The following is a 24564-nucleotide window of genomic DNA, read 5'->3' on the forward strand; positions in this document are numbered from 1 at the left end:
ACCATTTGTTTGTCATAAATAAAAAAGGTGATGTATTTTAAGTAGAGTGATAGATATTTAACCTTGCCAAAAGTATCAGATACAGCCTTTCTGAGTCTGCCCACCTCATGTTCTCAGAAAGGGAAGCTTTAAAGTACTCTTTAACACACCATTACTCAATCTATCTCAGGATGCCTTTAGCTCTGATTGATAAAATAAGTGAAGGCATTTATTTTATGAAGGACTGTGACTTTAAATGAATGACCAGTATTTTCTTTTTCAAAAATGTATGATATTTCATATGGCCCTAACCAGGTCACATACTGAGAAGTCAGAGGAACAGGAAGAACAAGAGATTTGTAGAAACCTGGGAATGTGGTTTATTTTTTGTTCCATTAAATTATTTCTCCCAGGAAGAGTAAAAATACCTCTGCAGGATGCTAAACCAATAACTGAGGTGAAAATGTTGACCCAAGCCCCCTGGGAAATGGGTGTAGAGAACAGTATAGAATTCCTGCCCATGCTGATAGATTTTAAAGTTGGAAGTTCTTTCCAGCATGGACCCTATTCATGCATGAATGGAGGACTCTATGTGTGTTCTAGTATTCAGGTTTAGAAATTACCTTAAATTATGGTGATTATGTTTTGGTTACATAAATATGTCACCCAGAATATCCCTTGAATTTCGTTGTTGGTGCAGTTAAACTTCCTACATGTGAAAACAAAAACCTGATTCCTTTAAGGCTATTAATTGAATTTCTGTATCTATTCTTTAGGCCTAACTATTTAATAAATACCCAAATTTGGGAAGAAAAAAAAAAGCCACTCCCTGTATCCCATTTACTAATGCCTGACCCTTTCAGTGTCAGTCATCCAAAGGAAAAAAACCCTTAACATTTAAGTTTAGCTATCTTTCTTAGCAAGATCTTACTAGCGAATTGCTTTAATGAATTCTTCAAAACCAGACGTGAGGAAAATCATTCTATGTCCATTTAAAGCAGTCATAGTTTGAATAATCACAAGCATCAACTTGAACAATTCTGGGTGTTTCCTGGTATGTTCATTCTTCATACCCTGCTCATCTGTTCACCACCAGCATATTCTGGTGATGGTGTCTTTCCAGTCTAAAAAAACCACAGGGCTAGAAGGGAGGTTTTCAGGGCACCATAAACTGGGAATGGGAATTATCATGAAATTTCAAATGTAATTTCAAGCCAATCAAATATACATGATAAACCTCTGTATTTTCTAAATTATTCGGAAGGTTTTAATCAGTAATGTAGTTGAGATGCATTTTGATTTATTGCATCAAAGAGCCACAATTCCCATGGTATCACTATTCCTGTCTTGAAGTGCACACAGAATGGGACTTCACTGAATATAACAGAGCAAAATTTTACAGCAGATAATCTCTGATGTCAGGAAAAGCCAAAATGCAGGAAATAGTTTTCTTGAAGGTTCTGCAAACTGCTTTCTTTTGGCAGCTAAAAGGTCATACAGTTCAAACCTTTGTCTCTTGACAGCCTTGAAAGATATTTCAAAACCTCTTTTGTAGCCTTCTATTTTCAGACTTTAATGCTAAAGTTTTCTTTCTAGAAGAGCCTTCCAACATTTAGGAGAGCTGCTAACATCTCTACTTTGTATCAGGTCATCCTCATCTTGATTAGATATATTATTGCATAATTACTTGAAGAAGGCTGAATGTTCTACCTTCAATAGGTAATTTGGCACTAGAAGGAAATCTTCTAAAAATAACACCAAAAAAACCCCCAAGCTGGAAACTAGCTTTCTCTCAGTTTTAACATGCTTATTTTTTTCTCTGACATGAAAATGATCACTTTTAATTTTAGTTGTAAAGATTTTTAAAAAGCTGCAGATCAAGTTTTAACTTATTACTATTGATTTTTTTTTTCCATAGGCTTTTGAGCACCCCTAGGAAATCATTACATTCTGTGTCTAAATGGGAAAGAAAAACAGAATTTAGTATTAGGATTAATAAACAACTTGTGGGTTTGTATGAGTAGAGATGTAGATGATCTTCTGTTGTTTCATACATTACTTGTGTATGTGACAGTCAAGGATGAGATTTGCTGCATTCTGGCTAACTAAAAGTTTCAAGGTGACCTATTAATTTTGTTAAATGCAATCTGAAATCCAAAAATATATCTAAACTTTTATGGAAATTTACCTTTAATTTATTCACATTTTCTACCACTGGTAGTTATTTAATAAGTATCTGTTCTGAAATCTCAGTAATACTCAAAAGGCTTTTAAAGTTTCTGTCATGAAATGGTCAGGTGTTTTTTATAAACTCTTGTAAGTTTAGCAAATTTTTATGTCATGCTTTCTTCAAAAAATTAAGGAGGTTGAAATTCAGTAGAAAAGTAGGAATGTAGTCTACTAGGCAACATACAAAAATACTTCAAGTTGTTTTACCCATTCAAGTTGGGACTAGGATGAGAGGAACATTTGTTCAAGGTCATTTTAACTCTAAGATATAAAGCTGAAGTCTACCAAGTAATAACTCATGAACAAAAGAGGATATAATGTTATATGGAAGGTATCTAGTGTACCTGAACTCCATACTGTGATGTTTTAGAAATTGCTGGTTTTCATGCTAATTACAGAACATCTTATTTGATCTTAAATTCATTATTTAAAAAAAAACAAACTTGTATGCTGTATTTTATTGTTTGCATTTTGTTTGAAGCATTTGGTCTGCTCATCAAGCTTTGTGTAATGATTAGATTTTTAATTGAAACAAGTAGAGGTAGTTATTTGCAGTTGTCACTCAAAATATCTAAATAACTCCAACCACCACAAATGTATCATAAATCTTATTTACAAAATGCATTCAAGTAAGCTTTTTAAAAGTGTGGCCTGCACAGCTAAAATGGAATTGAATGTTCAGAATCGAGGGTGCTTGGGAACCAATTATATTGCAGTAGGTACTTCTTGGGGGCTGTGCGGAATTGGCAGGGGGAAAAATCACATAAAGTCTTTTTCTCCCTGTAAATTAATGAATCATTGTTATAAATGAAACAAATGTGTGGTTTACTTGATTTTTGGGAGGGGTTTTGTTGGTTTTTTTCCTTTTCTGTAAAGGAAATGAGAATTTTATTTTACAGATTCAAAATATATGGTGTAATGAAGTAGAATGTACATACAAAATGAATATGTAAAGCACTTTTGATGATACAAAACCAGGACTTGTAAGGACTTCAAGCAATCACTTGATCCAACCTCTTACTCTACTGCAAAAATAAGACTCTCAGATGTTTTTCAACTTCCAGTCTACAATATTATAAAACTTTCTCAAACGATCTGTGCTTGATTTTTATCACAGTGGTACTTGGAATTATTTTTGTCATTTATTGAAGTCGTCACAGTTAGAGAGGAATGTTTCTTTTCCTTTTCTTCCATGAGCAATTTTGTTCTTTTTTACAACCACCTTTTTACATATTGAGCAAAAGTTATCATTATACACAAAAGAAAATTATACACTTTGTACACTGAATATCAGCTTCAGAAAATTGATGTATCTTCCTCAAAGTTAGTGTGAAATTCAGTGTTTGAAATTAACTGATGTGTTTCAGACATGCAAGTGAAATCTCTGTGAAATCCTGGTTTTGCCAAAGATTATCACTTGAGTCACATCACACTTCAACTAATTTTTTACACTGAGCTAAAACATCAGAAGTGTATATGTGAAGTCAAAGTCACTCTACAGTGAACCTTATCAGCAAAAAACCCCAAACCACAGAAATAAGTATTTCACTTTTGTTTGTTGTATGCCTGTATTGCTGTTAAAAATGGCATCTTGCATGGTTATCCCCTTCAGAGCAAAGGTTATTTGGAATATATCTTTGTAAACCAAAGTAGCTGCACAGTGAACCTGGAACCAGAGATATTTTAATAAACAGCTTAATCTATCCAAGGACAGCATGTCTATCCAAATACCCTCTCTCTTTTCATCTCAATTTCTTTTGTAAAATATTTTTTAATTCTCACCCCTATGTAAACCCCTATGTAAACCTCACTTTCCTTTTGATTCTCCTTAGATCTTTTTAAAAATAAGCTGAATTTCAGATCAGTTTTTACCACATGACTAGCATTTTTCAGATGGAAATGGAAATGGAAAATCGTAAAAATTAGAGGAGAAAATATGGGTACTTTTGTCAGTCTTGCTAAATAAACATTAAGTTTTTAAGTTTACACAAAGTCAGTAATTGGAAGTTATTAAAGAGCTGTGGCATCCTGTCAGGGAACTGAAGAAAAAACTTGAATTAATTGTGCTGTAAAGTCTCTAGATCCCATAAGGCAACAGAACCCAGAGCATCCAAACTGAACCATGGGCTAAATGAGCTACATGCTCTGAAATGTGGAGACTAAGGATGTTCCAGGAACTAAAGGAGTGCTGGAGTTGAATCAGCTTTACAAAGGAGAATTGTAATGACCTGTGTAACTGTAGATTGATTAATGTTGATAATAACTTGAGATAAAGCAATAATTGATTTAAATAGGATTTATAAGGAGAGTCAGAATTTTTTCACAGAACGCATCTCCGTGTCATGAAACTTATTTTTAATCTTTTGAAGGGATTCCATGTTTATTTTATAAAGGTAACACCACAGACTTTTATGGAACATTTTGTATGGTATTCAGGAAATCACAATAAAAACAGTGCCTTAGGGCAGTTGTTAATCACATGGATTTCCAGTTTACACAAACTGACTGATAGATCTTCAAAGGTGTTACATGCTGATGGAGAATCATCATGGAATGCTGATTTTCCTACCAACATTTTTCAGATTAAAGCACTAGATTCAGTACTAGTCTACAGTTTCATTATTTATTGGGTAGAAACTTCCTACTCACATGAAAACAACTGATCTCAGTATAAAAACATTCCTTTTTTTAAAAGAAAAGGATAAGGTAGACAATATAAATGTTGTGTTTTTCTTCAGACCCCCAACTCTCAATTGCTGCAGAAGGGATACTATTAAATATATCTGTGTTTTTACATGTGATTTCTAATAACAGTACTAACTATATCAACAACCAGTACAATGAATATCATGTCCTGGAACTTCAAGTCTGTTTATAATTTGAAAATAAGAGTGTGTGTGTGTGTGTGTGTGTGTTTGTTCCATGCACACTTGATTTTGTATCTGTGAATAATACTTCTGAGCTTAGGGAAACTGTTCCTATCCATAAAATTATTTGCATATGCAATTACAGCAGCGAGGCCAGAGATGAAAACTGTGGAAGGTGGAGGGCACAGAGAAAGATTTAATATTGAAGAAAAATAAGCTCATGTTACGTGATTCAGTAGCTTCAGTCCATTAAAATATCCTGGACTGTGAAGTAAAGCTTTTCCACATTACTCACTGGAATCTGTACCTTTAAAAGTTCATGTAGATGCCATATTATTTACTATTCCGAAAAACAGATTTATGTAACCTTCATTAGTCTTCCTTACCTGATCAGAGTAAATAGCTTTAAGTTGCACTTTACTGGATTTGTCAATTTGTTTTCTCAATGTGTGCAGTGCAAACATTTCTCTGTTACATACCATGTGTGCATTGTTTCAGAAAGTTTCGTTTTATTGCATCAAAATTAACTTTTGAAGATCAGAATCTGGAGGATTAAACCTGACATATAATGTTATATTTTTCTAAGATTATATTGTGCAGTAGTTAAAAGCTATCAGTTTTCTGTCTTACAGCTCTGAACTAATCAGTTCTGAAATAAAGTATATTATCAGCCTTTCTGGCTTTTGCATGCTTCTTATGAAAAAGTGCTGACATATCCCTGAAATGTTGTTAACAGTAAATCCCCACAGTTTCTTAACAAAATTTAAATGTGCTTTTAGTCCTCTGGTACTTGACAGTACATAGAAATTACAATATCCCTGTTCAATACTATAGTTCGGGTTTGGAAATATCTGAGGTGTTAATTTTCAGGGTGCAATGGGAACACATCATTTGGGTGTATGATGAGTTTTGGGTAGTAGTTGACTCCTGTGTGTTTTGTAGAAAATCTTTTCCAAGTTCCTTGGACTAGATCGGATTCATGTATCTGGCTAAAATAACATTTTATTTTATTAGTTTTTTCCAAAGTGTTAATATTTCATACTTCTTGGAACCAAGGCCAAGTGGACTTCTGTGGAAACCAGAAAGAGTCATTTGACCATCTGGCTTTCCCTCCTCTAGCATTGTCTCTCATCCTTTCCTGACTGTTGTTGTTTTCCTGTCCAGTACAGAGGCAATACCAAGGACACTTACTTATGGTGTAAGTAGATAAAAGCTGGAAGAATCCAGTCAGGGAAAGAGTATTACAACACCTAAGTAAGGGTTTACAGTGGTCCATTTGTCCTACTGCTGTAGAAAATAAAATCATTTAACATCTTTTGGATCATTTAATTTATCTCCCAGTGGAGCCTGGAGATCTGAATTTGTGGTGCTGACACACTTCAATAAATCTGCTTTGTGATGATCTTTCTGAAAAATTCAATTTATACAGATACTCAATATCTTAAGTGCAAGTACTGTTATTATACCATTTACTCAGTCCCACTGAAGTCCAGGAGAGGGTTTTTATATGAAAAATATGATGGTAGTTTATTGGCCTTCATGCTCTGTATGGACTAATGGGAGTGACTTTCCATTTCAAAGAATGAAAAATGTTTTTTGTGTGTGGCTGGGAAGGGAGTGATTTGTTCATGCATAGTTGCTATTGAGAAGTTTAAGTGTCAGAGCAGAGATTTTGGGGCAAGGTAAAGCTTTGTCAGCAGTAAATTCCTTTGGCCATGTTCCAGGCTGCTGCCATGAGGGAAGATTTGCAATAGTTTACCAACGTATCAAGAGAGTTCCTCCAGAGTATTACATCTGATTTTCAGTGTACCCTGCCAAAAAAAGTTTCTTCATTTGTGTCTATTAAAATTGAACTTACTCTGGTCTTTGATTAGAGTAATAAAACTAGAGATTTTGACCACAAATTTCTCCCCCACTTTAAAAGCCTGACCATCGCACTGGTTATACCATGTTTATTTATATATGTGTCCCTTCTTGGACAATGTGTTGTTATGGGTCTATCCTGCCTCTGTGGGCATCGCTGGAGACATGTAGGATGATGCAGTAGGATTCTTGGGTTCCTTAAAAGAGCTGACATAGTATTGGATATTGGCAGTGTGTGTGGTGGGGTAGGGAATATGTGGCATGTAATTTGTTCACGTATTACAGGGTTAAATGAATTTTCATTTTCTTTTTCTGGTAAACCACTTTAGTTTCTGTTGTGTTCATAAATAGCAGATTGTAGCTCTCAGCACAGTGAAACAAACCTCTGCATGGGGAAAGGGTGGCAGGTTGACCTTCTGTGCAGAGCTGATGCATCTGCTTTTCTGGGTCAGCTTTATGATAAGGCTCATGATGGTGTCTTTGCTGAGCTGATTTGCACTTTGGCAAGTGCAGTTGTTTGGGAAGTAGTGCTAGGAAACATTTCTGGTAGAAGTGCTACAGGTCTTGAGTTCTGTGTAGTTTAGAAAATGTGACATAGAAATGCTGATAGTTTGGGGAAATGTAAATTACAGTAGTTACAAACTGTAGTATCAGTATTACACCCAACTCTAGACTTAATTTCTAACATTAGGTGCTGCTGTGCTAGTGCAGATTTTGTTCTGTGTGTGGTTTGGTTTTGTGATGTTTTTTAAAACTAGTTCAGAGTGCTGGGGTAGCTTCAGCCATCTGATCAACTGAGTGAGAAACAGCTTCTGCAGGTGTGTGCTGTGCACACTGCTGGGGGAGTGTTGGTCATTAAAACTCCATACATTTATTTTCGTGGTTTACTTTGCAAACTGAGCCTCAACTCATTTTTATTGGAAAGTTTATAGTGGAAGCTTTCTCTCCTGATTTTTTCTTTTTGTGCTACTGTATTGAAGACCAATGTGAACAATATATTTCTGCATATTCATTTGACATCCAACCTCCCAATGACTGTCTTGCTTGGGACACTTATGAGATCCTGAAATATGATATAATTCTTCAAATAATAGAGTGAATGTACATATCTGTCCCATTTAGATTGATGAGTAACTTTTTTTTTTTCCTGTGGGCTATGGAGAAGCAAGACTGTAATCTCACTGGCATGAATTATTTAATATCCATTTGGAGGGTCTGAATGATGCATCCCAAAAATGATCACCACAGAGTTAGACTACACTGAAATGGGTTCACAGTATTTCTAACTCTATGTATTATAAAATGAGAATGCCTTTAGGCATTTAAAATGATTTACAAGCCACAGCTATTTACATGGAGTACAAAATATAACCCCTTTGAAAATGAGGTCTTATTGTCAAATCCTAATCCTTTTACCCACTTAAACAGTGTTTTTAAATTGGCAACAAACATTACTACAGCACAAAACATTTGGGAAGTCATGCAGTTCTTATCAAGTCCCAAAGTATTAGTGTTTTGTACTAAAACCAATTATTTGCATTTTGTTAAGCCTAGGTTTCACAGTATCTCATTATTTATGTGACAACTAACAGAGACCAGTGTTCCTGCTACTGATTAACAGGAAGAAAAAGTATGAACACTATTAAGTCCAGGAAAGTACAACTTTTTACATAATCAAGAAATAGTTTGACTACATCGTTTACTTACAAATGCAACCATTCCATGCTCAAAAATTGTTTATATTGAAAACTAGTTTTAAAAATATAAGCTCTAGAGGAAAAAAGCATCCAAAATGTTCAGTATGTTCAGAGTTGGGTGTGGGGACAGGTTCCCTCTGTTAATATAGTATTTTCTTTGCTGGGCCCATTGTAATGGAATACAATCTTAAGCTGTTTTCTGAAATTTATTATCAGTAAAAGTAGTTCACTGAATATTGAGGCTGAGCCTGTGGTCAGGGAAATTCAGTCTTTAAATTTAGTCATTTCACCTGAGATGTTGGAGAGTTTGCCTTTATCTGTGCTGATGAGAAAATGTGGAAGAAGTTGTAATGAAGTATTTTCTGGTTGATGAGTATGGAAGTCTGGAGTAAGTGAAATCTTTGGAGAAACACAGCTACCACAGCTATGTTCAATAGTTTCTTGATTATTTTTATTAAATCTTGTAATTCTATATTTTTGAGGTACTGAGATGTTTGGAACTGCTGATGCCATTCCAATTGCAGTCTTGCCACTTATATAATTCGTGCTATGTAATTTTAGCTTTAAATATTTGATTATTGTGAAGTTCTCTTATCAAATGAGAGCATACCTGCTTGATTTTTACCTTTCTTAAAAAAGCCATTAAAATTCCTAGCAGTTTGTCCTGGGTGTTGGCAACAGGTACATCTGAGTTAATGAGGCATATGACTTCAATTTAGGTATAGGAAGGATAAATGTAATTCAGAATTGTATAACAAGCATCAGGAATCAGAGAGAGACTGTCAGTAGATAAATGTAGAAAAAGTCCAGGATACAAAATTAAATTTAGACTATATAATTTTTTACTACCTTGCCTTTGTATTTATTACCAGTTTGATGTAAATTTTGCATCTAAAATTTTGTTTAGTCCTGTGAAGTCGCATTTATTATATAGGCCTTTCACTGATAGTCATATTTCTTTAAAAAACGATAATTATTTAAAAGAATATAAATGCTGCTTAACAGAAACCAAAGCCCAGAACAAGAAATACAGGTTTGTGCTTGTCTCATGTTTTCTAGCTATAAAATAAATAAAAAATGTCAATTTGCAAAGCAGTACAATATATAACAATATATTTAAATTTTTCACACCAGTATAGGTATTTCTCCATGCTTTGTTTTATAACTGCTGTATTATAGTTTCCCAGTTTTGTTAGGAAGTCACTATGAAAAGGTAAAATTTACTTAACAGTTTTTTGAAAAGTAAAACTGGAGTTTTATGTCTGGCAGCTTGTGTTGTGTAGTTAGATTTTTTTCTTGGTTCAGTGGAAATCTGAATATGTCAGAACTGGGTCTTGGCTAATCTCAATTTGACCTGGCCTTTTAAAAGCATTGTTCTTGTCACCATTTTCAGTTGCCTCTTCCCCCTGGCTGAAAAAGGTCTTCTCTGTCCTGCAGGAACCTGCAGGCTTGTTCAAAGAGCAATTATTTTTAAACCACATGGTTATCTAACAGGCAAATTTTCCTTGTGAAAATACAATGTTATCTTCCTGCACAGTCTAAGAAACACTTTAGTCTTGGAATTTCCAGGTGCAGTGCTTTTGTGTAAGAAAACACAGGTGGTTTTGTGCTGGGGGAATTTCAAGTGGCTGATGGTGATCCTTGGGAGCTGTGGTGATGTAGTCGAGAATCACCTGTACTGTCAGGAATATCAGAAGATTTAAGATGATGCAAAATTCTTTGTCCCTGATGACTAAATAAACACTAATTCTTGGGGAAATTTATTTCCCTAGTGACAAGACGGTCCTCTCAACGGAATATGTGTGTGTGCAAGGAACATCTTACATTTTACTGTGGTAATAATGAAAAACCCAACTAGGGAAAATTTCTGAGAGTTAAATGCATTTTATCTTTGACTGATTTTGCAGAGGTACAGAACAATTTCACTAGAAGTCTTCATGTTACACTTAGGGGTCAATAAGTAATGTTCAGGTGTTTTCAGTAAAGCTGCATACATATCTAAATGACTGGTACTTGTTTCTAGGTGGAAAGTGAACTATCGAAGTGGCCAATAAATTATTTTTTTTATATAGTAGGCTTTTGTTTATACCAGGATCTTAACATCATAGCAGAAGGCACCTATGAATGCTTAGTTCTAATTAGTGGTAGAATAAGGTCTGCAATGAAGTAACACTTGATTATACTTTAGATGTGTCAGATCTATTTTAGAACATTAGCCCAAATTAAATGTATTTAATGGGCCATATGGTACTCTTCATTTTCTTGAATTTGTAATATAAACCTGTAACATGATGCTAAAACCCAAAATGAACTCCAGAGAAATAAAATTATTCAATTATGAATAGCATGTGCATCCTTGCACTGACACGAAGCACTCCATGATTACTGGCTAACCAGTGGCTTGATTGAAGCCCAGCCTGAGCAGCTGAGTGCTCTAAATAGTGCCTAGTGTGTGTTTTTACTGTTAGGCTCACTAGCTGAAGAAATGTAGTTTGGCTACTCTATACCATAGAGAGTTAGCTGCATGTAGCTGGCAATTTATTCTAGAAGCATTCTTAATGCTTTTTGAATAATCAAATTATTCAAATATTGGATTGAAATTGAATGTGCTAAGGTGTTTTCTGAGGGGCAGAATGCTGGTTGCATGTCAGACTTGGGTTTCTGAAAAGGATGACATCTCTTGCTTCAGTTCCTGGTGTGCTCTTCAGTTCCTGGGTTGGTGTATGTTCAGAATTAACCATCAAAAGCTGTATTTCACATAATTCAGTAAGATTTAAAGGAAGAACAGGCTATTCATCATTTATGAAACTTGGCCAGCTGTGTTGGGCAGTATGAGGAAGTGAGGAGAGACTTATTCAAGCTGCACTATACTGCATTGAACACTTAAAATTCCTGAAAGGAGCAGTGGATCTTCTATACATTTATATCCATAAAATTCTAAGCATGGCTTTTTGGGTGGATGTGTCCTATGCAGTGGTTTTGAGTGGGAAAGATTGTAGAAGATACGGGTATGGTTATTTAAAAACATCTTTGGAAATGAGTTTATGGTTTGGGCTTCTGCTGTTTCTGTCGTAACTTTTTGGATGGACCTTGCACAACTGTGAATTTATGTAAGAATGGCAGGAGCAGAAACGTTTAACAAAAAAAAAGGGAGTGATATAACCATCTTTCAAAAATACTTATGAAATAGAAGCTATTTCTTGAAGGTATTTAAAAATAATTTTCTGTGAGAATCTGCAGCCCTTATTTAGACTGGGTAATATGCAATTGCATTCTTCATAGCACTGAAATGAAACTGTGAAGCAATAATTAATGCTAATTTTAAGATGGAAAAATACTATGATTTGTCTCTGTCTAACCCTTAAAACATTTTCCTGACAACCTCAGGACTTTAATGTACAGAATTTGCTGTACTAATGTTAAAGGAGAACTAATCTTACACTGTTCTGGGAGCAAGCAAGTAATTTAGTAGGTAGATATGAGGAAGTTGTTATATTATATAAACTGTTACCTAAATGCAAATAATCCCAGTACTTCAACTTCCTAACATTCTTGAAAAGCTAACAAGCTAAGTAGCTTATTTGCTATAATTGATGTTGAAAGCCTTTGTGCCTACTGTTTATTAAGTGTTTAATTACCTGATATATTTGAAAGCTACACTAGTATCTAGCACTCAGTCTGGCGCTTATTTTCCAGTTCTCATCTTACATTTATTACAATTCTGTTGCTAAGATTTCACCATTAAATACTTAACAAGAAAGAAATACAAAGATGTCACTGGCAAGAATTGTTTTAAGCAACTTACCCAGGAAATGTGTACTATATATCTTTAACCATTTAATTATGTTTTTCTCTTAAGTCCTACTCTGCAATTGCAGCAAATTCTTTACATTGTCAGCATTTCAGAGACCATAGATACCTTGAATATGATCACCTCATTCAGCTTTTTGTTGTAGCAGAACATGCTATAACTGAATAAAGAATTTATTCCTTAGTAGCCATTAAAGACCTCAAAATATTTTTCCAAATGGAACCATGATGACCTCTAATCTCCTGGCCAGTATGAGACATTCCTTGCTGCTTCTCTTCCCTCTCCTAACATCTCAGTTAAATATTACTTTCTTTTTCCTCTGAAAAACTCAGCCATGTTGCAGCAAATTTCATTCTCTGCTTTGTTCAAGATGCTTCAACCCAAAGAATGCCACGTAAATGAGATGCTGCTACAAGTCATCAAGAGTCTGGTTGCATATAAGTAGAACTTTGATTTGTGGATTTGTTTGTTTTTTTTTTCAGAGCCAGAGCCTCAACTGTGTGGAAAAGACTAGATGTCAAGGATCTAATGTGAGTTCTGTGCAGATACAGGGTGATTCAGACTATTTCATCAACCATCTCGGAGTACCTGCCACGCAGTTTTCTTACGAGGACATCAAAACTTCAGAGGTAGCTACGAATAAAAAATGGACAAACTGAAAATAACAGAGAGATAGAATTATATTTTCTCAGGTTATATCCTCACATGACAAGCATGTAGTAGTGGAAAGTTATCTCCTGTAAGTGCATTTTTTAGTTCTCCAGAGGATTACCACAGAGCTTCAAAGGGACTGGTTTTGCAGGGATATGGTATTCAAAGAAACAGATAAAAATTGGAGGACGTTATGTTATTATGTTAAAAATGTTAATAATTCTGATAGTTTTATAGGTTACATATTATCTAACCCACCTTTTCAGACTGTTTTCAACATAGAGGAAACAGGTATTGATGCATAATTTTTTTACTGCACAGTAGGATGATACAGCCTTCAAAATGAATTTTATATCCATTTTCATATTGTGAGCAAAATACGATTCTCTAGTATAAATGTTGGTGGTAAAGATCTGTATGCTTGACTGGAGTCTTCGAAACACCATGTTCTATTTCAGTCCAGCAGCCTCTGCAAGGTAAGTGGAAGGAAGAGGCATTTTACACTGTTTGGGGACTGGGTGGGAATTGGACACAGATAAACTGTTAGGAAAGTTTGTCCTTCCTCAGCTTTCACTACTGTAGGTTATTTGCCCCTGGACAACTCACATGTTCTCTCAGTTGGTCAGCTGAAGATCAGGAAACTTGGGGTATTAGTTATTCCAAGATAAAACAGGCATGAGAAAAGGTGTGTGTTTTCTTGGAAATGTAATGATGCGCTGACTTCATATTGTCCTCATTTCTCTTTTGCACTGTACTCATCTCCATATGCACACATCTTTCCAAGTTCAGGAACAAAGCTGAAGCTGGGCTGAACTGGAATGCTTACTGACGCTGCATGCTAATGTTTCTCTTTCATAGATGCAAAACAAAGCAGAGATGTGCCAAATACAGAGCATTGCTGTCATGTCGTTGTGTAAATTGAAATAGATTAAGTCAAGAATTTATATAAATAAGGAGACTTCTGTGTTTTAAACTTCATGGCACCTATTAGGCAAAGTTTTCCATTTCAGATTAAACACAAGGCAAAGGCTGTAAGGAAAATGTGAAGGCGGAAGACTTATGAGTGCAATGTTTATGACAGGCTTTTGGTCCAGAGTGAATTTTTGTTGTCACTTAGCAGCTACTCCACGTAGTTTTCATTCAAGATCTGTGTATTTAGGATCTATAGTGCATGAGAAAGAATCTGCAAACTTCAGTATATCAAAATAGTATTTCCCAGCAACATTTGTAATATGAACATTGAAGGTTCCTTTGGCTATTGTCTACTTTAATCCACAGTTATTCTTCGTGTTCATTTAACCTTGTAAATATGCATTTTTGGTCCCACGGAATGACTCAGCAATGTAATTAAAATCATAAAAGGAAGTGTTTCTGTATTTGCTTAAACATGACACTGTAAATTTGGTTCTTTGTTAAAAACTCAGCTTTTGTCCTTGCAAAATCATTTCCTAGAAATAAACTTAGTAGGTGTAATCTGCAGCCTTGAAGTAGATGTGCTGCACTTCTCAGACCATAGGAGACCTTAACCCCATGAGATCTATTTGATGTGAGAAATAAATCTGCTTGGCAAAATGTGTAAATTTCTCTTGGTAAGAGGGTGGACCTTTTTCCTAAAAGTGAAGTTATTCAAAATTATTAAATTTGGATTATTTATTCTTATTATTTATTGCACTGATTGTTAACAGTCCAGAAGATAGGCTTGGTGTCTTTCCCGTATTCTATCAACAAACAAGCTTGTTTATTTTTAGTGCTTATTGCAATTGTTTATTGTGGATTCTGTTCATTGTATCAAACAGAGATATTACAAGGCAGATAAATTATTCTGTTTACAGCCATATTAATAAACATTGTTAGGAATTTCTGTTATGCAGGTTAGTGACTGATAATAATCTGTTGGTTTGCAGAGAGGGATTTTTGTTTGTTTGTTTCCAAGCCATTCAGTTTTTTTAAATTATGCCTCAGCTTGCAGAACAAGATTGGGGAGAGCAGATTTCAGAAACGGGCTGTTTTGACATGCTTTTGTAGACTATCATTTTGCCAGGTTGGTTTGCTTCGCTCTCCTTTCCACTGCTGTGACCTGCTCAGGAATTGGTCTTCCTTTGGAATATACATTAGTTGTTTATCTTACCCACCTGTCAGCCAGCATGCAGTGTCACGTAAAACTGATGCTATTCCACAGTCAAAAAAACCTTTTTTAGAGTAAAAAAGCCCGAAGACCTGTGCTTGTATCCTGCCTACAGAGCAGCAGCTGCAGGTCAGCTTTAGAAATGCATTTCTTACGCAGCCAGTGCAGTACTGGTCTGCAGAGAGAAGGTTATAAAAGCCTTTCATTGACAGGAACCTGAGGAGTAAATAAGAGGAAATAAAAGTTGTAAGAGGAAACGTTCAGGCCAGAAGAGTAAGTAAAACTGTCTGGCTTGAAATTGCATAATACAGTGACCCACAGCCTCAGGGAGGTTAAATCTACCTGGCAAATGCCCGTGGTCACATCTGTGAGCCAGTAAAGTGCATTTTGAGAATTCAACCACTGCTATAAAAATGCACTGAGTGAAATGCAGCTCATTTATTCGCTAGCAGGAAATATGCAGCATTTTAGTTTCAAAGTAAGTAAACTTGGAAGAATTTCTCAAGTGGAAAAAACCATAGTATTACACCAGTTTCCAAGGATTCTCTTGCAGTTGCTGAAGAAAGCCTTCCTCTCCTTATAACCTCTGGTGCACTGGCTTTTACTCCACGTGACGGTCACATTCTGATTTGTAATGTTTTAGGAGAAAGGCTGATCAGATTTTCCTACTACTGCTGATTCTCTTACTTTCAGGAGGAGTCATACTATTAAAGGTAACGGTTCATTTGCATCCTAGTGACTATGTAGAGCCTCCAGAGAGAGACATAATGTTGACTTTAAATCAGAGTTGCTATTACTGAAGGCCATGATTCTATTAGTCTTCACCGCAGCAGAGAATAGTATTAGAAACATATTCACTTAGCTTTACATCAACAAGGAAGAGCAACATAAACGAAAAGAGATCTTAGATCACAGTCTTGTCCTAATTACTCTCTGTACTGCAGTAAAAGCTGGATATTAATCAAATTAATCATATGAGCATCAATACATCTGTAATAACAAACTTGGAGCAAGTGAGTAAATTCTGATTTTTTTTTCCATATATAGATTATTTCTTTTCTCTTGAATGCTTGTATGACAATGTATTTTCAAACCAAAAAATGATGTAACAGGTATAATACATACACATCCTCCATAATGACAGAAAATATATGCATATGATAGACAAAAGTGCAGGTTTGGACACATCACTGTTCTTCACAACTCTGCTTAGTGTCTTAGATGTAAATTCTTCACCTGTGGTGTTTCAATTTTGTAAACAAAACATGTCATCTACATGACTAAAACTCAACTCTTGGTTACCTGATTCTAAATTAGGAATAACTCTGAAAACACTGGGTATGGTGGTGTATGATCTGAAGAACACGTATTCAGTTTCCATTTGAATTTATCTTAGTTATTTTTGAATGGATATACATGGATCGTGTGCCTGTGTAATAGAAAATACTGCTCTATCACTTATAGCTTATGTTGTTTCTCTTCCCTTACACATCTTTTTTTATCCTTCTCTGGTGTTTTTTGACATTTTTTAAATTTGCATTTTAGCGGAAATTCTAGTATTAAATGGTTTATTTCAGTTGTGAGAGTGATGACTGTGTTCTTCCATATGAAGTGACATTCATGCAGACTAAACTCTGCTCTTGTGAATGATTGACACAATACAAAAAAAAAAGCATTTAAAATTATCAAAACTTTACAGCACTAAAAGTTTCATTAGTCAGATCTGTGGCTGTGGTAACAGCCTAACTTGTATGAAATTTCTTATATCTGGAGACATGAGTGAGAAAGAAACATGAATCCATGTCTTAAAATGTTGTTTGGCATAAATCCTTCATTTCATTTTTACACTGCATTTATTATATAAAAACAGCATAGTCTTGAAAATTTTTTGTTGTTTCCTGTCTCTAGCTAAAGTTTTATATAGTTTTATTTGTTGGAGAGACTCAATACTTCAGAAGTTTATCCATAACTCCTCTTTACACTGCTTTTATTTCTCTACCTTATTTCTTTAAGCTTTGCCTTGTTTGTTCGGGGTTTTTTTTTCATACGAGCATCATCTCTATAATTTTCTGTCCTTCCAGTGGAGCACCTTAAAAATGTAGTTTGCTCTACTGGATTCAACATTCCTATGGCAACACTTGCCTTTTTATTTTCATGAGAAGGGACAGAGAAGAGTAGCTTTTAAAACCTCTATATTTGGAAGTGTATTGTGTAATGAGAAAACAACCAACCCCCTAGTTGCAAGTTAATTTATTTTGGTTGTTTTTTTCACAGCACAGTTTATAGCATAGCTGCTGAAGTCCTGGAGCATAAGTATATCACAGAGACTGAGAAAAAGAACCTTGCTGTGGCTGCCTAATGTTTGGGTGCAAGAGAAAATATAAACTGGATTTTCCATAGTTTCAGTTAGAGATTTGATTGTTTCTTCATCATTGTAAATCAAACAACATTGAGCGGTTTAGTATTTTGAGGCTGATTCAATCACTTGCAAACTTAAGCTGGTACAGGTGTATTTTGAGCCTTTTTCAGGATGGAAATTGGATGTTATTACCCATTTTTGTGTCATTGCAGTCAGCAGTTTCACGAGGAATCAGGTGGTTTTTAAATTATAGCTAGATGATTTCCTATGCTGTCTGCATAATATTCATCCTTCTTGGAGCATCCTATTACATAATTATTCCTATCTAATAACACAGAATCTTAAATCCCCTCTGTGATATTGTGGTAGGTTATATCAACATTAACATTATCATTTTGTTGTTAATAAAACCAATTACTGCACATGCACATTATTAAAAAAAAACCACACCTTTTTTGTTGTTGTTGTTATGTATTGATGAACACATATTTGGCATGAAACATTTCATGGCAGAGGTCCACATTTGGGTATGCAGGACTTACAGAACATTTACTTTTACACCTAGGCCATAAAAGTTGTTTTCCGTATCTTCAGTCAAACTTAAGTACAGGCAAGAAGTATAAAAATTGCCTGTCACATTATTCACAGACTAGACCAAGATAGTGTAATACCATGGACCACTAAGCTAATTTAGAAGAAAAATGAAAAGAGGTTTCTTTATAGAAGGCATTTGTATGTAATATATGTAGAAGAGTTTAGAATTTTGACAGTTTGAGATTGTATCCTCTTTAGAGAGAATGCATAATGATTTTTATTTCTGTTGAAATATGCATAACTTTCTGAAGGTAACTTTCAACTTTCATTAGAGCCCTTAAAAGTGATTTTCACCCACACTTGTAAAACAGAGGCCACTAAATCTTAACTCTTCAGTGAATGTGGCTTTTCAGTTGTTTTTGTCATCTGCCTCTGCCTCCTCCCTTCCCCCCATCCTGCCCTCTTTTCTTCCTTTTTTTAATCACTCTTTGGGGAAACTTACTGCAGTTTCTTGGTTTCAGTGTTTACATACTTAGACTGACACATCATGCACTTCTTTCAAAAGAAATCAAAAGCTTTCCAAGTTTCCTTTGTTAGAGGAAAAGAAAGGGAGGAACTGTCCTTGATGGAGAGAACTTTGCATGCTGCTCTTGTCTCTTTGATGTGCTTATGTTAGTGTAGAGAGAGGGCTTAGATAGCATGGAGTGCTCTTCAGTGCATCTGCCTTGTGTCATTTTAAAGTGAATGGGAAACTGATGTTCGTACCACACACAGGCACACTTTATTTTTGTATGTATATGCATCTGTATATATAATCAACATGGCACTGTGGAAGGAAGCAAAGGCTGTGGTATCATTTTAATTCCACAAGCACAACCTGTAACTGTGTGTGTACATCTAAAGCAAACCTGAGTTGTCTGACCTATGATATCCTTTACTGAGAGCTGGGTTTGTATTACTAATGTGGTTCACTGGTCAAACAGTTCCAGTGCTTAAAGTCAAACCTTTATGTTCTGAAGTTTTGGATCTCTGTATTCCTAATGCAGTTATCTCACCATTTTGCATCACATCATAAATCTCATTGTTACTCCATATGCAGATAATTTTCTCCTTTACTTCTGGTGTGTCCTCCAGTCCCTATCCAGTCAGGAAAGAGTATGGCAAGGCAGGTAGTCTTGAGATTTCTGACTGACTGCTTAAATTATCTGCAGCTGACCAGGCCCTTCTGGTAAATGTTCTGCTGGTTTTTTATGTTAATTTTTGTGTCCTCCTTTACCAAGTGTCACCCAGTACCAATTAATTAATCAGAGCCAAGTATATTCATCAAGAAATTCGATTAGAAGGATCATGGCATCATTTTCTCTGAAGGATCAGGGTAGACCATATAGGAAGACACAATGTGCTTACCAGCCTTAGCTGCTCAAGAGAGAAACTTCAGGGCTTGGGACATGTGTGTGAATGTCCTTAGAAGAGAATTAGCACTGGTTATTTGAGTCTGTAATTCCAAGAAGATTCTTAGCCCAAACAGAAGCCATGTTTCTCCTTCTGTGTGTAGACTAATAGGGAATTTGCATAACAGCAGTGTGTTGCTAAGATGATCTGCAATTTGGTAGCTTTTCCATCTAAAAATACAGCTCTGCATAGCTCCCTGCATTCCCTCTTTTACTTCTCCTGTCTCCCTGGTATATGTTAAATTTTTTAAGGAAATAACACAGCTGGTAGTTGCCCATAGGGAGTTACAGGAGATGTTTCATGCATTTATGAAAGAATCAAAGTACTAGTGTGCTTAGTATACCAGAAAGTCTTTGCAAAGGAGCAAATGTGTATCAGCCTCAGAATGGCAGTTTGCTTGGGAACCCAGATTTCCTTTTCTGAACTGTCTCTGGAGAATTCGATGCTGTTGCATTTGCTGCTGATAAGAATGTATTAACTATGTAGTAGAACTTTACAGTCAACAAGATGTAGCAGTGGGAGTCAGTTGTGTCAAAGTGAAGAGAGAGGTTTCATTTTTTGTTCACGGACAAGTGGTGAACTGCCAGTGTATAACAAAATATAGTTTGAAGAGTCCCCAGTAGATTGCCTTGGGACTACCTGTTAAGGTAGGTCCAAACCACAGCTGTCTTTCTAACTCATAGACTATATTGTCCTTACAATAGTTAATGGTTTTTTTATTCATATTGTACTTTTCTGACTGATGTATTTTCTCTTTTCTGTCTTTAGCATAAATTAGTGCTTTTTAATTTCGCAGTTCAGTCAAGGGTTAGTGTAGTACTCACCAGTAATTCATTAATACATTAGTCCATCTGTTCACTTGGATGCTAATTTAGTTGAATTTGGTAGTGAGAACATGCTGAAATTGTTAAGGTTAATGACACAGTGTTTTACAAGACAAAATACATTTGATGTTCAATTGATTGCTTGACTTGTTTTATTGAATAATATGAATATTTAGCTACTTAATTTCATGGCAGAGCATCTTTGTTATTACACCAGTGCTAGTGAAACTGATGACGTCCTCATCAACTGGGTGCATTACTCTGTTCCAAAAAAATCTGTTTGGTCTCACGAATCCCAGTGCTTTGATGTCCCAAACATTCCATGGTGCATCCAGAAGGGGGAAGTTGTTTGCATAAACCTTATGCCAACAAAACCACACAGCTTCTTTAGCATTCATTCACACTGCATAAGTACATGTTGTTGCTGTAAACTCTGTCCTTGCAGATTCTGTCATAGGCTCTTCAGTTTCTTGGGACTGACTGAGGGCTGTTGAAAGTTAGTGGAAGAAAGACAGCCTGGAAGTTAACAGGGTCAGTGGGATATGGGAAAACATGAGAAATTTGTTTAGACACCAGTTAATTGCTTCTGTTTGATAGCCTGGTGAAGCATCTAGTTACTGGAAATATGTATTATCTAAGGAAAGATGCCACTTAAATATCTGTTCTCCTCGGAGAAGTAAATGGCATGTTGCATTCACAGTAATATTTTACCATTGTCCTTCTGAGTGGTTAAATTCAATAGACCAACTAAAATTTTCTGGCAGAGTATCTAGAATAAGTATCAAAATTTGTTTCGTGTCAGTAGCTCTTAGTAGTGTGACACTCAGTTTTGTCTTTTAATACTTGGGGGGAAAAAGTCAAATCACTGGACAATCAAACAGCTCTGATTTGAATCAATGATTCATGCTCTTAAATTACATTTGCAATATTTTGTATATCTTATCATGTTTATTAAAGAACTGGTTGATAAGGCTTTCAGTAAATAAATACTGCCTTTGAAGACATTATTATTCTTAGCAAAAGCTACTTTTTATTCTTACCGAGCCTCCTGCACAACATCTGTCCGGCAGCTAACGTCGGATTTCTTCATTTGGAGTAATAAATATTTTTTTGAGCACTAAAAATAAAAAGTGGAAATAGGAAGTGTTGAATCAGGAAATAAAAACACTGTGATTGATAATATTTGTGATTGTGAAAGACATTGTCACTGGGGTCCATGACTTACAGCAGGACATTGTTAGGATGATCTTCCTGGCACTGCATGTTTCTGCATTTTGAATGCTCACAATTGATCATAAAATATTCTTGCATCCTTCACACAACACATCCAAGAAAAGCTGTTCTCTTTTAGATGTAGTGAGTCTGAGCTGAGCCTCCTATTTCTAACATTCTGAAACTTTGGAAAGATTTTCTGTGAGGTTCCAGATTTCTGGCTCAGGCTGCTTCCTCCTACCTAAACTGCTGATTCTGCTTTCAGTTTAAAAAGCATCAAGGGAAAACTCTGCAGAGGAATAAGTATCAGGAAAGCATCCTGATATCTGAAAAGTTGCTTTCTTTATGCTGTGGTCTGTGAATTTATAGCTTTACAGTGATTATTTCAATTCACTTACTAACACAAGGAAGAAAACAGTAAATTAAAAGAGATGAGAGAAATGTGTTTATATTCTTTTCCTGTCTGATGACTGTTAGCTTGAGTTTTTCTGGCTTGAATAATAAGATAACTTGTGCAGCAGTGATTCCAATTCTGCCTCTCCTGTATTCTGTGCAGTTTTATTTGGCAGGCCTTGCTCATTTTGTCCAACATTGGGTGACATCACAAGGTCACTGCACATCTTTACCCGAACATTCAAACAGAAAAGAGATTTGCTTTTGTTTCTTTTCTAAAAGTTCTTCAGTAAAGTGAAATGGTGAAAATACCGAAGAAATGGCTCTTGTCAGAAACTCCTTCTGACATTCTCATTTTCCAGAGTAGGGGCATTCTCACTTTGAAGATACGTGTTAGGCTGTGGCAGTTGCAAAGCTTTGCTTTATAAAAATAATTGTAAAGCACATATTTTATTTCTTTTGTTTCAGTGAAAACCAACTTTTATATCACTTAATAATCCTTTCTGGTTTTGGTGGATGATATTTAATTAGATATCTAGAGCATTTGCTAGAAAAGGAAAAGTCAGCCCAGTAGTGAGATGGAGAGGCATGAACTCTCTCCTGCAATATATTTGCAGCTTTAAGGGCTTTTATTGGTGAGAAATCCTATGTGCAATACATTAATGCCTGATATTATTCCATCAATTCAATTTAACTCACATATTAGAAAACCCTACTTTGGCTTCATTATGTTCTATGCTACATAATCCACCTTCTTCAGTAAATCTGCTTCAGTCTGCAGCACCCTCCCAAGCTAAAAGTGTTCCAGATAGCTGATGATTAGCCATATTTTAGTCTGTGAAATACCCTTTTCTATTACTCCTTTTTTTTATCCTTCTTGAAGTCAAACCTGTGGTTCAATCATCCTGCCAGCAGAAAAAAAAAAAAAAAAGGAAAATGAAGAAGAGGTGGCCTTTTGGCTTAGGTGAGGTGAAACAGCTGTTTCACAAAGAAATGCAGTTGTTTATTTGCTGCCAAGAAACCATATGCCAACTGCTTGACTTAGGGTAAAATGGAAGAAGGAATTAGTGAGAGCCTGCAGTGCAGATTTCAGAGGTGTTTTTGTTCTTCTCGCTACTCTCTCTTTATCTTTTCCTCTGACGGGGCTTTCTCCTTCATGCTACGACAAATTTTTGGCACGGGTTTTGAATACAGATGCAGACAAGTTCTCATGCAATTGTAAGCCCCTGGGTTTCTGGGTAATAGTTTTGGGCACTGCATAACTTCGTACTGTGCTTCGCAGGTGACTTCAGCTTCCTCACTGAAAGTGTTCCCAGGTTAATTCTGAACACGTGCAGGGACTACTTTGTGTTTTACTGGCCAGACACTGCACGTTTGTGTGTGTCCCTCGGGTTGCTGTGATCGTAGTTCTTGTGCTGTTGTATTACAAAAAGGCAGAAAGAATGAAACAGGTTAATAGCTCATAGAACAGACATAACGTGTATATATATATATGTATATGGGGGCAGGTAACAAATTGTATTCTCAGTCCTGATGCAGCGAAATTCTCATTTTCTAGACATTATTCTTTGGTCTGTGTGAAGAAAAAAAAAGTTTTCTCTTGGCTTTCATCCTTCTCTTGTGTATTTGCTTTGGAGGCTTCAGCAGTGTTAGATTAGCACATTTATACTTTTGGCCTACCTGTACAAATTTCAGATGGATTTTTACTCTCACTCCTTTTTCTCTGTTGTGCTCTGTAGTACCTCCTTTTGTCTTTTACTTTTATTCAGTATAAAATTGGTGGCATGAATATTGTGAAGGGCTGAAGGACAAAGTTGACCCAAGTATGGACAATTCAGATGAATATTAACAAGGGTGAAGTCAAACTGATTTAAGAACTTCAGACTAGAGATTGTTTTTCTAGGCAGAGCATTATTGCTGAGTGGAGAAACCTCCACTGCCTGTTACTTTCAAAACAAACAAACAACAAAGAAACCCCCTCAAAAAAAAAAATAAATCTGGAGATATTTGTGTATTGTTCACCAAATTAAGGGCTTCTTATAAATGCCTTCTTATAAATAATGGGGAATAATTATCAGGCAGGAAAAATCTATTCAGGTGTGGAATAAGAGCATATTAAGGAATTATTTGTTGCGTAATTTGAGTTTATAAATTCAAAATTCTTCTAACTGGTAATTTTGCTTTTTCTAAAGTAGTAGTCAAGAAAACAGGACATGTTGTAGAGGCAGCATTGTCTTGGCCTAGTAAAAAAATTGTTTGTTGAATATATTTACAGAAATATTTCCAATTCTAAGAGAGTGTGTGGTAAAATTTGATATTTTAAAACTTTTTTTTTATTTAATGACAGCAGAATAGATCTTTTAGGTATGTCTTGGTATTTATTCTGTTTTACATTAAATTACCAGAAATGCGGTGGGATTTTATTCATGATTTAAAATGCACTGGTTGAAAGTTGGCATATAAATTGAAGGTATGTTATAAGACAGTACACAAGGGATGGCAAATTTAGTACCTTTAGAAGGTGAAACATTCTGTTCACTTAATTGGTTCAGGAAGGATAAGTTAAGT

The 24564-nt window shown here is 35.5% G+C and overlaps 1 protein-coding gene across 1 annotated transcript in view; it reads left to right on the forward strand.

The window, feature by feature from the left end:
• NAALADL2 (N-acetylated alpha-linked acidic dipeptidase like 2) overlaps positions 1-24564 on the forward strand; it is a 241426-nt gene that overhangs the window by 152319 nt on the left and 64543 nt on the right. Inside the window, exon 10 of the mRNA XM_029962326.1 lies at positions 12929-13075. Coding sequence (XP_029818186.1) covers positions 12929-13075 — 147 coding nt within the window. The remainder of the gene's footprint in view (positions 1-12928; positions 13076-24564) is intronic.

The sequence above is a fragment of the Manacus vitellinus genome, unplaced genomic scaffold (genome assembly GCF_001715985.3).
Source record: "Manacus vitellinus isolate BGI_N305 unplaced genomic scaffold, ASM171598v3 scaffold_45_pilon, whole genome shotgun sequence".
Taxonomy (NCBI): Eukaryota; Metazoa; Chordata; class Aves; order Passeriformes; family Pipridae; genus Manacus; species Manacus vitellinus.